At 41.1% G+C, this 12,548-nt stretch overlaps 1 protein-coding gene across 4 annotated transcripts in view; it reads left to right on the forward strand.

Moving 5' to 3' along the window:
* ep300b (EP300 lysine acetyltransferase b) overlaps positions 1-12,548 on the forward strand; it is a 32,387-nt gene that overhangs the window by 13,882 nt on the left and 5,957 nt on the right. For 2 of the 4 annotated variants that reach the window (XM_085156071.1, XM_085156073.1), the window contains exons 18-28: positions 1,855-2,094; positions 2,911-2,999; positions 4,080-4,190; positions 5,491-5,547; positions 5,698-5,775; positions 6,265-6,332; positions 9,364-9,514; positions 10,845-11,105; positions 11,214-11,379; positions 11,609-11,776; positions 11,860-12,021. In XM_085156071.1, coding sequence (XP_085012197.1) covers positions 1,855-2,094; positions 2,911-2,999; positions 4,080-4,190; positions 5,491-5,547; positions 5,698-5,775; positions 6,265-6,332; positions 9,364-9,514; positions 10,845-11,105; positions 11,214-11,379; positions 11,609-11,776; positions 11,860-12,021 — 1,551 coding nt within the window. The remainder of the gene's footprint in view (positions 1-1,854; positions 2,095-2,910; positions 3,000-4,079; positions 4,191-5,490; positions 5,548-5,697; positions 5,776-6,264; positions 6,333-9,363; positions 9,515-10,844; positions 11,106-11,213; positions 11,380-11,608; positions 11,777-11,859; positions 12,022-12,548) is intronic. The other 2 variants (XM_085156072.1, XM_085156074.1) reach the window with 1 other exon arrangement.

The following is a 12,548-nucleotide window of genomic DNA, read 5'->3' on the forward strand; positions in this document are numbered from 1 at the left end:
GGGACTGCACTGGCTGCCATTTTGCTTCAACTCCTCTCAAAATTTAGCTTATTTTTGTTTTCGTTTCTTCCATCTTAAATATTTTTCTTTCTCATACTTTTCGTATTTTTTTTTCACACTTTTATTTTACTTTGTACTCCTACCTCAATGTTTTTGTTGTTGTTTTTTCCCCCCACTGCATGTCATATGTTTAAGTGTTTGTATTTGTATGCTACTTTTTGCCATTTGTAAATGAAAGCAGTGGCTCTTATGAATGCAAATTTAATATGAAACAACATCAAAAGGTATTAACAGCTGAAATGTATTTTAACTCCATATTTAAAAACTTCATAATATAAGGAAAAAAAACGGTTGAAAGAATATTACACATACCTAAAAATAAAGACTATGCACGGGATACACTCTGGATGATTTGCAGTTCACGAGCCAGTCGCTTTCATTTATGTATTTTAATTTGTTGCCATTTGACATCAAGTTTTAAAGTTGCATTGCTTCAAAAAATGTTTTTTTAAAATATATCATTATCATCATCATCATCGTGGTAGTGTCCCATTGCTAGCTTTCTAGTTCAGTTCCTCACCAGTAGTAGTGTAACGGTGTTCAGGTGGGTAGTGTGTAGAGGTGGGAGACCTTCAGTGGGTCCAATTTGGAGGGAAGACTACTTGATAAGATTCAGGATGCTTTTACTCTGAATCAGAGCAACTGTGTCTGTCCTCCCACTGCAAATATGAACATTAATAAACAGCAGTGATTAGCAAGCCTCAGGCTTTTGGCTCACATCTCGTTCTGGAGCACCCACATTCAAGGGATGTAACTTTCTGCTGCTGAATAACCATTCAGCTCTTTTTGGGTGGAATGTAACTTACAACAGGTTGGATTAATAAAAAACAAAATGAAGCACATTGCTGTGATATATATTCGGCCCTGTAATAGAAATTAGGCACTGCTTGTTTGTTTTTATCAGGGTTTTTTTTCCTCTTGTGAGTGTTTTCACTCAGAACCGATGGACCTCCTTTCTTGTTGGTTCCTTTCTTCTGACACTCCTCTCTGCCTCTTTTTCAAACTGTGCTTTAGTTTGAGGAGAAGCAGAATGCCTGAGACAGGAAAAGAAAAACAACCCAGAGAGTCGTCCCTCCTCTCACACTCACTTGCTTCACCTCAGCCCTGTTGATTTTAACTCAGCCAACATATTGCCGCTCGTGCTGCTAGCGTAGCTGACGCCGACCACTCGGCTGCTAGAAACAGTTTATCTCTGTCTGCCTTGTTGCTTTTGCCGCTGCTCTGTTCTTCTTGGTTTTGCACCCTGATCACAACCCAGAGACTCATTTTCCCCCCGGCTGTGTGGCAAAATGAGCCGACATACTTCCCAAAGCAAATTGATAAATAATAATTTCGCAGTCACATTACTGGGTGTCATTTGCATTATGTTTACATGTCATCTTTTGGTAGTGTTTAAATGGGTGTATGAGCTGACAGCACAGACAGGGACTTGACTTTTAAAGTAGGGTGCAAAGCAGAGAGCTGGAGGGCAGAAGTTGTCATGTCTCTCTGTTTGCACGCGAACCTTCTTCTCTACAGCGCTCAACAACATTGTCCCCCTGCACCCTCTTCTCTCCCTACTCTGGTCCCGCCTGGTTGACTGCGACGCCGTCATCGCACCTTCACCTGATGACCACGACGACGATGACCTTGATCATACTCTTCTTCCCCATCTCTCAAACTCTTCCCTTGGGTGATCAAATGCTCCCACATCTTGCTGCTCTTTCCTCTCTCCCTGCTTCTAAATCTTTCTCAACTACCTGAACTTTACATTGACCTGCCATTCTTACCTGGACGGCGTCCCTTCCAAACCAGGACTACTTTGACATCGTGAAGAACCCCATGGACCTGTCGACCATCAAACGGAAGCTGGACACGGGGCAATACCAGGAGCCGTGGCAGTATATAGAGGACATCTGGTTGATGTTCAACAACGCCTGGCTGTACAACCGCAAAACCTCCCGCGTCTACAAGTACTGCTCCAAGCTGGCTGAGGTGTTCGAGTCGGAGATTGATCCCGTCATGCAGGGCCTAGGGTACTGCTGTGGGAGGAAGGTGAGGCAGAACCATGTTTTTTATCGTTCCTGTGTGTCTGCAGGTGTAGACTAATAAGTGAAAAACTTTATCTACTTTTTCTGCAAATCAAACCTGCTGAATAGAACCTTTTTTGTTTTGAATCTAGTTGAACTTCAGGTAGTTTCCAGAGTGGGTTTTCTTATTTCAGTTTGGTTTTTGTTGTTTGAAAATGTTGCATTTTAGTTTTTATCAGGTTCAGTGTTAACCTTGGTGTTTTTAATGGTTACTATATGGAGGGCATATGTCAGAGGCAGGTATTGCAATAAAAACACACAACTTTTTGAAAGCAGTTGACTCCCAGTCTCAGTAAACACATACCAAACCAAATGTAACCAAACTATCAGATACTAAAACTAAAGATTTTTCCTGCATTTTAATTTTAGTCTTTGAAGTTCACAAAATCGTTTCAATTTTATTTTATTTAAAGTGTAGTTTTTATAGTTATTTTGGTTAACTAAAATGTTTTTTTCACATCTTAATATTAGTTTTACTTTAGTTTTAGTTAATTGTAATAACCTCAGTTGTCTCCACTCAGACAAATCCTCCACATCACTGCGTGGATTAGGATATAGGATTACAAGAAGCTGAAAAGGGAGCAAAGAAATGTAATGTGTTAGTTAGTTTTGAATTCAGATAAGTTGTCCCCCTGGTTGCCATTGGAGACAAAGACCCCGAAGTCCATCTTTTTCCTTTTTCTTTTTTAGTCTGTGACTTTATGTAAACCTGGTACATCTAGTGTTAGTGTGTTTTAAAACATTTATTCATATGAGAGTTCTTTTTGTCTCCTCATTGCAGTTTGAGTTTTCCCCCCAAACGCTATGCTGCTATGGAAAACAGTTATGCACCATCCAACGTGACGCTGCTTATTTTAGCTACCAGAACAGGTAAGGGCTGTCGGCAGAACTTAGTTCTCATTAATTTTTTTGTTTTTTGCTGTGACAATGCAGACAGTGAGATCACCTCGTATGTGTCGTGTTGTATTCCTCACACTGATATTTCCTACAGCATAGCATCAATCAGTCAGTTCAATCACAGATGAGTTTTAATTTGGCTTCAAATGGTTACCCTGGCACCATCTCCATACTTCACCACTTTAATTTCCTTGTTGTCATCATTCATAAAGTGGGCTCCCGTCGTCCTGCACAGTTCCTCTTTATTTAAAAACATTTGTTGCACCACTGTTCTCACAACCAAGTTGATTTCACATTTTCTAAAATGTACCGTCATGAGCAGAGTGGGAGGAGGTGGTGGTGGTGTCATGCTCGTCACCAGAAGAAAGGTTCCCACTTTATAAATGACCAGAAAGGATGATGGGTCTCTGTTGCTTTACCATTTAATAATTTATTTTTTTCCTCATCCACCTTTTCATGTATGGAGACTCCTCACTCCCTTCCTCCTCCACAGCTCCTAGTGGTCTCTCATGTTGCTGTAATGTTGTTGTTGTTGTTTATCACTGAACGTCTGATGCTAATCTTTGCTTTGCCTTGGCTCTCTGTCCTCTGTTGGTTGTTGTTCACATCCTTCTCCTTCCATGCTCCTCGACCCCTCCTCCCTCTGTCCCTCCCTCTTCATCGTCTCCGTCTGATCTGTAACGTTTTATTTCACGCTTTTTTTCTTTTTCTTTTTTTATATTCATTTTGACCTCCCTTTCCCCGTCTCCCTCCCCTCCCTCCTCCCTTTTCCCTTCCCTTCTCCTCCCCCTCTCTCCCTCCTTGTGTTTTTTAACGCTTGTGATGTCTGCATTGGCCTGCTTTGGTGTGACCAATCATCCACTCCGAAATTTACGCGCAAAATCAAAACACCCGCCCACACAAAAACCCTGCATCACGATTGGCTGCCGGCGACGACCTACCTTGCCCTCTGCCTCCTCCTGTGTGTCCACCCCCTGGCCTGTCCTGCCCTGATTGGCGGCTGCTTCTTCGTGCCCTCTCTGTGATTGGCTGTGCTGATGACGAACGGTGTAGTTCACCAAAATATGGGCTTCTTGCTGACAGGTATCACTTCTGTGAGAAGTGTTTCAACGAAATCCAAGGCGAGAGTGTCTCCCTGGGGGATGACCCCTCCCAGCCTCAGACGTGAGTACCATCACATTGTCTCCTTCATGCAACGCACAACACAAGACAGCTTGCTTCATCTCAGAGGTCCTTGTGTAATGCTTGAAAACCACTCCTTTCCTTTAGGCTATCAAATATATTTGTGAATTTATTAAAAACTAATTAGAAACATTATTTTGTTTTTGTTTTTTTTAAGAAGAAATGCTTCTGTCCTCCTGAGTGAAACACAGTTTAACACACTGATTTGGATAGGGTTGTTGTGAATGCAGTGAAAGACTATTGTGCAAGTGACCAGCACTAAATTACGTCACGAAAATATCATTTAGTGATCAAAAATACAGTTTAAAAGTTAGTTTGTGTCCTCTAAATGGTATCATCAGTGTCTCCCAACACTGCAGAGTAGTTTTTCTGCAGCGATGCCTCCACAGAGGAACATCTTTGGAAATAAAACTGCACAAAAAAAGTGTTAACAAAACTAAATATTAAGTTGTTACCTTTAAAAGGCACTCAAATGTCTCCTGTTGTGTACACCTATAGCTGAGCTGCAGTTTTTTGTTTTGTTTGTTTGTTTTGTTTTTAGTTCCTCAAGCCGCTTTTTCTTAATTAATGTTACTGTTGTAAAAGCATTGTATTTTTATTAGTGGCACCACACTGTAGTGATTCACTCATTTGCTTAACACACATAAGATTCCAGTTCAAGATCGGGAGGACTTCTGGTGTAAAATCTGCTGAAAGAAGCTTCACTTCTTTCCTTTTTATAATCTAAGTCTGTGTTTCTCTAAGGTGTGGATTTGTTGCTTGTCTGTATTTGATTTCACTGTAACATAATTGTCCTGGAGCTTTCTGTTAGCCAAAATGAGAACCAATGCCACACACTTATCACACATGGTAGTAAACTGAGCTCAGCCTGGGTAAAACATTCGCTAAGTGTCATCTTGCAGCTTAGGAAACAGGCTGCAGATTTTACTGATCAAATGAATAATGAAATAATCAGTCACAAAGTTCTAGTCCTGATATTTATTGACCCAGTTGTTGAATGAGCGAGAAAATGGTCCAGATAATTAACAGTGAGTCCTGTAGGATTAAACAGTGTTGAGCTGCACAGGATTAGTTTGTGGCGGCTCTGTGGGTTAGAAGAGCTTCCTATTATTGCTTTGTCTTCCACGACAGATGATCAGGATGAGAGCATGTAGAGGGGAAGTGTTGAGGCAGTGGGCACATTTTGAATTTGTTGTAAACGTTTCCGAATGAAGGAAACGCAGCCTGCAGTCTGCAGAAGGCTGAGTTGATTACAGCTGGTTCTTTCTGATTTTTCCCACAGCTCCATCAACAAAGACCAGTTCCAGCGGAAGAAGAACGACACGCTTGACCCCGAGCTGTATGTAGCCCTTCTTCACTCATTTGAGAGCCATTATTGTGTTAAATGTTCTCGAGGAATCGAGCGGGTTATTTCCTCGGGTGTGATGTTTTCACTGTACTAACTTTTGAACGTCTGTCTTTTGTCTCCTCGCGCTCTCTCCCCGCTCAGACTTGTGGAATGTATCGACTGCGGCCGTAAAATGCACCAGATCTGCGTCCTCCATAATGAAACCATATGGCCGTCAGGGTGAGCCAGCTATCACAGACACACACGCGAACACACACGCTCTCTGCACAGTGCATTGCGTGACTGGGTCTGGAATATAATCTCTATTCTTTTTTTTCTTTCTTTTTTTTTTAAACTAAAATCACTTAATATGCCCAACTACAAATGTTGGGTCTGACATTCACTTTTCCAGCTGCTGCTGATTTAAAATAGGTTTTAAATCTCAAACGCTACATCGGGGTGGGGGTGTCAAAAATGCCTGACAGCGTGGTGGCAGTCCCGTAGCAAAGAGACTCATTCCTCCAAGATTGACCTCCCTACATGTGCGGTCTGTTTTTAATTGAGAGATGTGAGTGATTTCCCACTCATTAGAGTTGTTTAAAGAAAGGAGGACTAGCATGAAAGGCCGAGTCATGTCTTGATTAGAGCCGCTTTGTCACTGTCACTGCTGATTATTGTGACAGAGCTGATGGTAACCTCCAAATCTAACCGTTGACTTTTCACTTCCAGATTTGTTTGTGACAGCTGTCTGAAAAAGGCCAATAAGACACGGAAAGAAAACAAATACGCCGCCAAAAGTAAGTGGAATAAAGCTGGGCTCGTCTAATGCTTAGTCCTTATAGCTCTGCTTCTCTTCTTCGCCCTACCCACATATTTTTAATAAAGCACCTGTTTGAGAGAGGCAACTAATCAGAAGAAAATTGGCTTGGACAATTATTTTGATCAGTGCTGAGATTGTGATTATGTGTCAGGATTGGTCATTGATTTTTATATATTTATTGTAGTGACAAATGTTTTTATTGCACTGTCACATAAACATAACACTGCGTTCACACTGTTATAACACTGGTGTGCTACATTCCTGCTAATGTACAAATCTTCTCTTCACATGAATTCAATGCCTCTCTTAGAAGATAAATGAAAAATGTATATAATTTAAAAAATGTACCAAAACTTGCCACAGAATAAAATCAGTGTTGACTGTCTTTATGTTTACATTATGCTACATCACTGTTAAACAATCTTGATAAATTAATCTAGACAAATAAGGTTTGTGTCACCGGCAGTAAGTATGGATTTACTTCCACTAATATATGTTTCAAGCGCAAGCATGAATAAAACCTTCAGTATATATATATATTTTTTTCATCTTTATTGTTGTGAAATATTGTGATATAATTTGAAGGCAATATCAGCCACCCTCTACTTCCTCATTTAAAGTGTGACCTAGAGATGAGGGGCAAAAAATTAGACTGACCGACGAGTCTAAAACTAGGAAACACAGTTAAAATCTAAAATAACAAAACAATAAATCATCGAGCCATTTTATCCCAATTATGTGAAGTCGAGTCTCGGGGGCAAGGCCAGACCTCCTTTTTGCCAGCCGCCACCTCCTGCTTATCTGGGGAATCACCAAGGCATTCCCAGGCCAGCCAAGAGGGAGATTGTGTCCTGGGTCTCCCCCGGGGGGCCTGCTCTCAGTAGGACATCCCTAACCCGAACACCTTACCTAAGAGGCACCTGCGTTAGCTGGCTCCTTTCGATGTAGAGGAACAGCGGCTCTACTTTGAGCCCCTCCTGAATGACTGAACTCCTCACCCTATGCTCGGGAAGAGCCCATCCACCCTTTGGAGAAAGCTTATTTCCACCGCTTGTGTCCACAATTTCATTATTTTTTCCTTTAAAAGAAAAACGATAATAGTGTTAACAAAAAGATCAGGCTGAGATTAAAAGCACAAAAGTAGCCAAAGTAGTATTTTCCCTGGACACTGAGGCAACAGTAACTAAAGTAACCTAACCTTGAAAATCTGTCTGGGTTGTTGTATCTTTGATCTTTTTAGCTGCTTAAAGCCCTCACTTCGAAGCATGTAACCGCATCAGTGATTTCTGTCCACTGTATGCTCTTCCTGTCATGTGGAGTGCACCACCAGCGGTGCTCGGCAGGCTCTTTTGTTTACATCTGGGTTGCACATCAGCAGCTGTTAGTATCTCCTCCTTCGTAGCCTGGTTATACTCGACGGTGTGGTTTTTGCCTCAAGTGGTTAAACAAGTTTGTTTTCACCTTCAGCAGGAACACGTTTCTTGTATATTTTGAAAAGCACTGCACTTCAGATGTTTTTGAGGCAGTGTCCTTTATATGTACTTAGTCATCATCTGACACAGTTTTTAGGAATGCTCAGGATCATCTAATTGTTGCAGGCACTAGGGAGTGTAAATCTATGGCATTGTCATAGCAATAATATGACCTTATGTCTTTATACCAGTATTATCGCAGACAGTATGATAGTGCAATTCATTTATTTACACTTTTAAATACCAGTTTCTGCAATTCTGTTCAGTATTACCCCCCTGCTATACACTGCAGGATAAATGAGGATTATTTTGAACTGTAAATCATGCAAAGTTACTAGAATGGTGTTGTTTTTGTCACCAGCAGACTCAGAAAAACAGTAAAGAAAGCTGCCAACAAGGTTAGGAGTAATAACACACTGGATCATTAGTCTGTGTATCAGAAAGTAGAGAGTATCTTGCTGTGTAGGGATGTTTATGCTGAACATAGCTTAAGGATATTGTGACACGTGGCTCTTTTTTGTTTTTTGACATAGATTTGGATTTTACTCAGAAAACTATGCCTGGTTAGCATTAGTCATCCATGCTGAAAGAAGGGATTTCTCAGTGTTTTTATAAGTACATTTAACTTAGAAATGCCATCCTATACATAAACTTGAGTTTCCCTTCATTTCTTTACACTTTGCTTTCCAATGATCCAGACCGTCCTGACTTTAGTTTTTTATGTTTTCGTGGTCTTGAGCAGCAGTTTCTTCATCTTCCAAAGTTTTTGGACATTGGCTGCTTTTTCAGTCCAGTCCTTGCATCTGACCTTTTTCAGGTCCAGTTTGATCAGGTAGTCTTTTGAAATGAAATTTGCCTCCCATCAGTCCTAGCAATGCGCTTTCTTCTGATGCTTTATAGCTCTGATATGTGCATCAGTGTAATCGGTATACCAGGAAATCATGCATCAACAAAAGTTCCCCTTAGCTTGGAATTCAAAGTGCGATTAAAAGCGTTATTTTTTAATGCATTATATTTTCAAATTCATTGCAATTAATGCGTTAAATTTCCACCCCTACTTTAAACACTTTGTTACTAGCAGCCTGTCACAAAAACACATTGTTTGTTCCCTTTTCTTTAGTTTAATATATGAAAATGCCATTGGTAACACAGTTTGGTAGACATAAAATGGTGTTTTTGCACCAATGAGTTGATTCATTGAGACATCTCCCATATCTCTGTGGGGTGTGCAGTGTGTGCTTTAAAAACCTGAGGAAACTGAACAAATGGAGGACAAAAGATTAGATTGATTATACTGGAGTGAGACTGATGAAATGATGTGTTGTATGGAGGTCTGTTTCCTGGATACAAGGTAGTAGATATTTGTTGGTGGAGGTTTTCAATGAATGAAGTCAGAAAAAGGCTCTGTCCTACAGCTGCTGCCAGTTTTTCACAAATAACGAAGTTAAAATACTTGTTCACCAAAAACTACAGTGTGAGAATAGTGGTACCTCTCAGCTCTGTTATTTGGTCACACCTGTTTCTCTGTTTCCGCAGGGCTTCCTCAAACCAAGTTGGGGAACTTTTTAGAAACACGCGTGAACGACTACATCAAGCGGCAAAACCATCCCGAGTCTGGAGAGGTCACCATTCGTGTGGTCCATGTCTCAGACAAGGTGGTTGAAGTCAAGCCGGGAATGAAGTCCAGGTAAACAGTTAAATTTCACTGCTGCTGCAGGTTTTTGGGGAACATAATTACTGATTAGAGGTGGGAATCCCATGGAAACTCCTAATTGCTATGGGAGGAGTTATTAAGCTGTGATTTTGGTAGGTGAAAGTTTTGAGGTGCTACATATTATTACATGTATTAACAATAATATCAGTTTGTGCATAAAAAAATGTAAGTGAAGGGTAAAAAGTTAAGATCATGTTTGTCAGTTTTGCAGGAACAATGAAAAATTATTTAACAACTCTAAATCAGTTTAGTTAAATAAAGCCCAAAAATGTAAAAATAAATGACTATGGAAGGAAAAAATAATATAGTGCATAATAGTCGGTGGAGTGGTATAGAGACTAATAGAAGTGGAGAATGGATCATCATTTCTTCATTCAGGAGTTGTTGGGGCTGATATTTTGTCTCAGCGCTAATCGCCTCTAAATCACTGCAAATTTAACAGCTGGAAGGAGTCTTGCTCAGGAGCATCTGTGAGTGTGAGAAAACACTGATCCCTGTTCTACATAGAGTTAGAGCAGATATATCAGCGTGGCAGATATATCGGTGGATATTGATACTGATATGTTATCGGTATCATTCTTTATATCAGTGTTTGTAATGGTCAATAAATGAAAATTAAAGTAAAAAACATAGGAGAGAAATATCCTAAACAAGGTTATGAGATGTAGTGTTGTGTATATTGTCCTCTAGGGGGCACTCTGCACCTTCCCTGTTAATATCATTTGTTTGAAACCCGATAAACGCTCAAAACAATATTTTAAACTGCATTGTCCTACTATCTTAGTAGAAACTCATTAAGAAAAACTACAGATAACAAATGTTGGGTAAATCTGTGTCTGCTTTGTGTGTCTGAAATGAATAAGAAAACCATCAGCTAATATATCCGAGTTTTAAATGACCAAATATTCTGTCGGGCTCTGCATGCATGCATGTATGAATCCTTGAGGGAATCAGTGAGAAGAATACTTCCCTACGTTTCACAGCTAAGAGGCAAATCATTATGAGATTATCAAAAGGGAAGATGAGAGGTGACTCAGCAGTGAGTGAGGAGATTAAAGATTAAAACAAGTGTCCAGCAATTCGAGAAGGAGGAAAGCTGCAATCTGAATTTATTTCAGTGATTACTTGCGTCTCATTTAACATCCAACCCCTTTGGCTTTGACAGTTTTGTCCTAACCAGATTTTAGCTCACTAAAAGCGCTGCATGGCTGTAGTCTGTGTTCACACGTCCCACAGTCAAGTTTCTTCATTTGCTGATAATGTTTGACGCTAGTTTTCTTCACCTATTTTTGTTCCCTGTCAGGTTTGTGGACAACGGAGAGATGGCCGAGTCTTTCCCGTACAGGATGAAAGCCCTGTTTGCATTCGAGGACATTGACGGAGCAGACGTTTGCTTTTTCGGCATGCACGTTCAAGAGTACGGCTCAGATTGCCCTCCTCCCAATCAGAGGCGAGTGTACATTTCCTACCTGGACAGCGTGCACTTCTTCAAACCTCGACACCTCAGGACTGCAGTCTATCACGAGATCCTGCTGGGCTACCTGGAGTATGTCAAAAGGCTGGGGTAAGACAGGAGCTTAGTTTCTTTGTGTTACATTTGCTGTTTCTGAATGCTTTTAGTTGCATGAAAAGCTCAGTTTTATATAAAAGGCTCCTTGTCTCCCTGTCTCAGGTTTACAACAGGGCATATCTGGGCCTGTCCTCCTAGTGAAGGGGATGACTACATCTTCCACTGTCACCCACTGGACCAGAAGATCCCCAAGCCTAAACGCTTGCAGGAATGGTACAAGAAGATGCTGGACAAGGCAGTGTCTGAGCGCGTAGTCCATGATTACAAGGTGAGACAGTTTAGCCCTAATTCTCATGCTCTGTCTGGTTGTCCCCGATTCTTTGAGCAAATGAGTCCATTTACAAGCTGTTCTTGTAGGTACTCTGGTAGTTTCATGTGGCTTCTTACGGTTTCCATCGCCCTGGACTGTCTTTAAAATAGTTTTCTTGCATGCTTTGTGTGACCCTCTGAAACCTCATTAACAGCATTACCTTGTTTCGTCCTCGTCATCCCTTTAGGACATTTTCAAGCAGGCAACAGAAGACCGGCTGACCAGTGCCAAGGAGCTGCCATACTTTGAGGGCGACTTCTGGCCTAACGTCCTGGAGGAGAGCATCAAGGAACTGGAACAGGAGGAGGAGGAGAGGAAGAGGGAGGAGAACAGCACCTCTAATGAGAGCACAGATGTGAGTGGAACAATGTCCTCAATTTTTGTCACAATATATATTGGTGGTGTGCTCTTGCTTAATTGACATTTAAACATTCACAGGCCATAAAAGGAGACAGCAAGAATGCCAAAAAGAAGAACAATAAAAAGACGAGCAAGAACAAGAGCAGCTTGAGCCGAGCCAATAAGAAAAAACCAGGGATGCCCAACGTTTCCAACGACCTTTCCCAGAAACTTTACGCCACAATGGAGAAACACAAAGAGGTATGCAAGTCTAATATAGTCGTAGTGCCGCTGCTTACTCTCTTACTCGACACTGCAGCATATTTATCCCACTATCAGCCATCAGACTGATTTGTGGAGCAGTTCTGATATTACTTACTTAATACGGCTGCATTAAAACACAAAGCTCAAAGATGCCTTTTGGCAACACAACCATTAACAAGAAAGTCACCTTGTTTCATGGCCTGTATATAAAAGATGGAAACAGCCACTGTTATGCCACTGCTGGTTTGTGAGCTCCCGTTTTTGAACGGGACCTGTCGTCAGCGGTGTTTTTGGCACCAGAAGTGACTACAGCTGGACAAAAGGGGGAAGTGAAGTTATCAGCTGACACCAAAAAGCAAGTTGCACACATACATTGTATGCAACAGACTAATAAAATCCTTTAATTTCACGCACTGAAATAAATTATTTTGAAGAGGCCACAAAGCAAGGAGCTGCATTTAAGTCTGCCCCAGTTCAGAGGTCCAGTTCTGTGACACCTAGCAGGAAGCTAGTGGTCTGAGTGG

This window comes from Neolamprologus multifasciatus, chromosome 4, assembly GCF_963576455.1.
Source record: "Neolamprologus multifasciatus chromosome 4, fNeoMul1.2, whole genome shotgun sequence".
NCBI lineage: Eukaryota > Metazoa > Chordata > Actinopteri > Cichliformes > Cichlidae > Neolamprologus > Neolamprologus multifasciatus.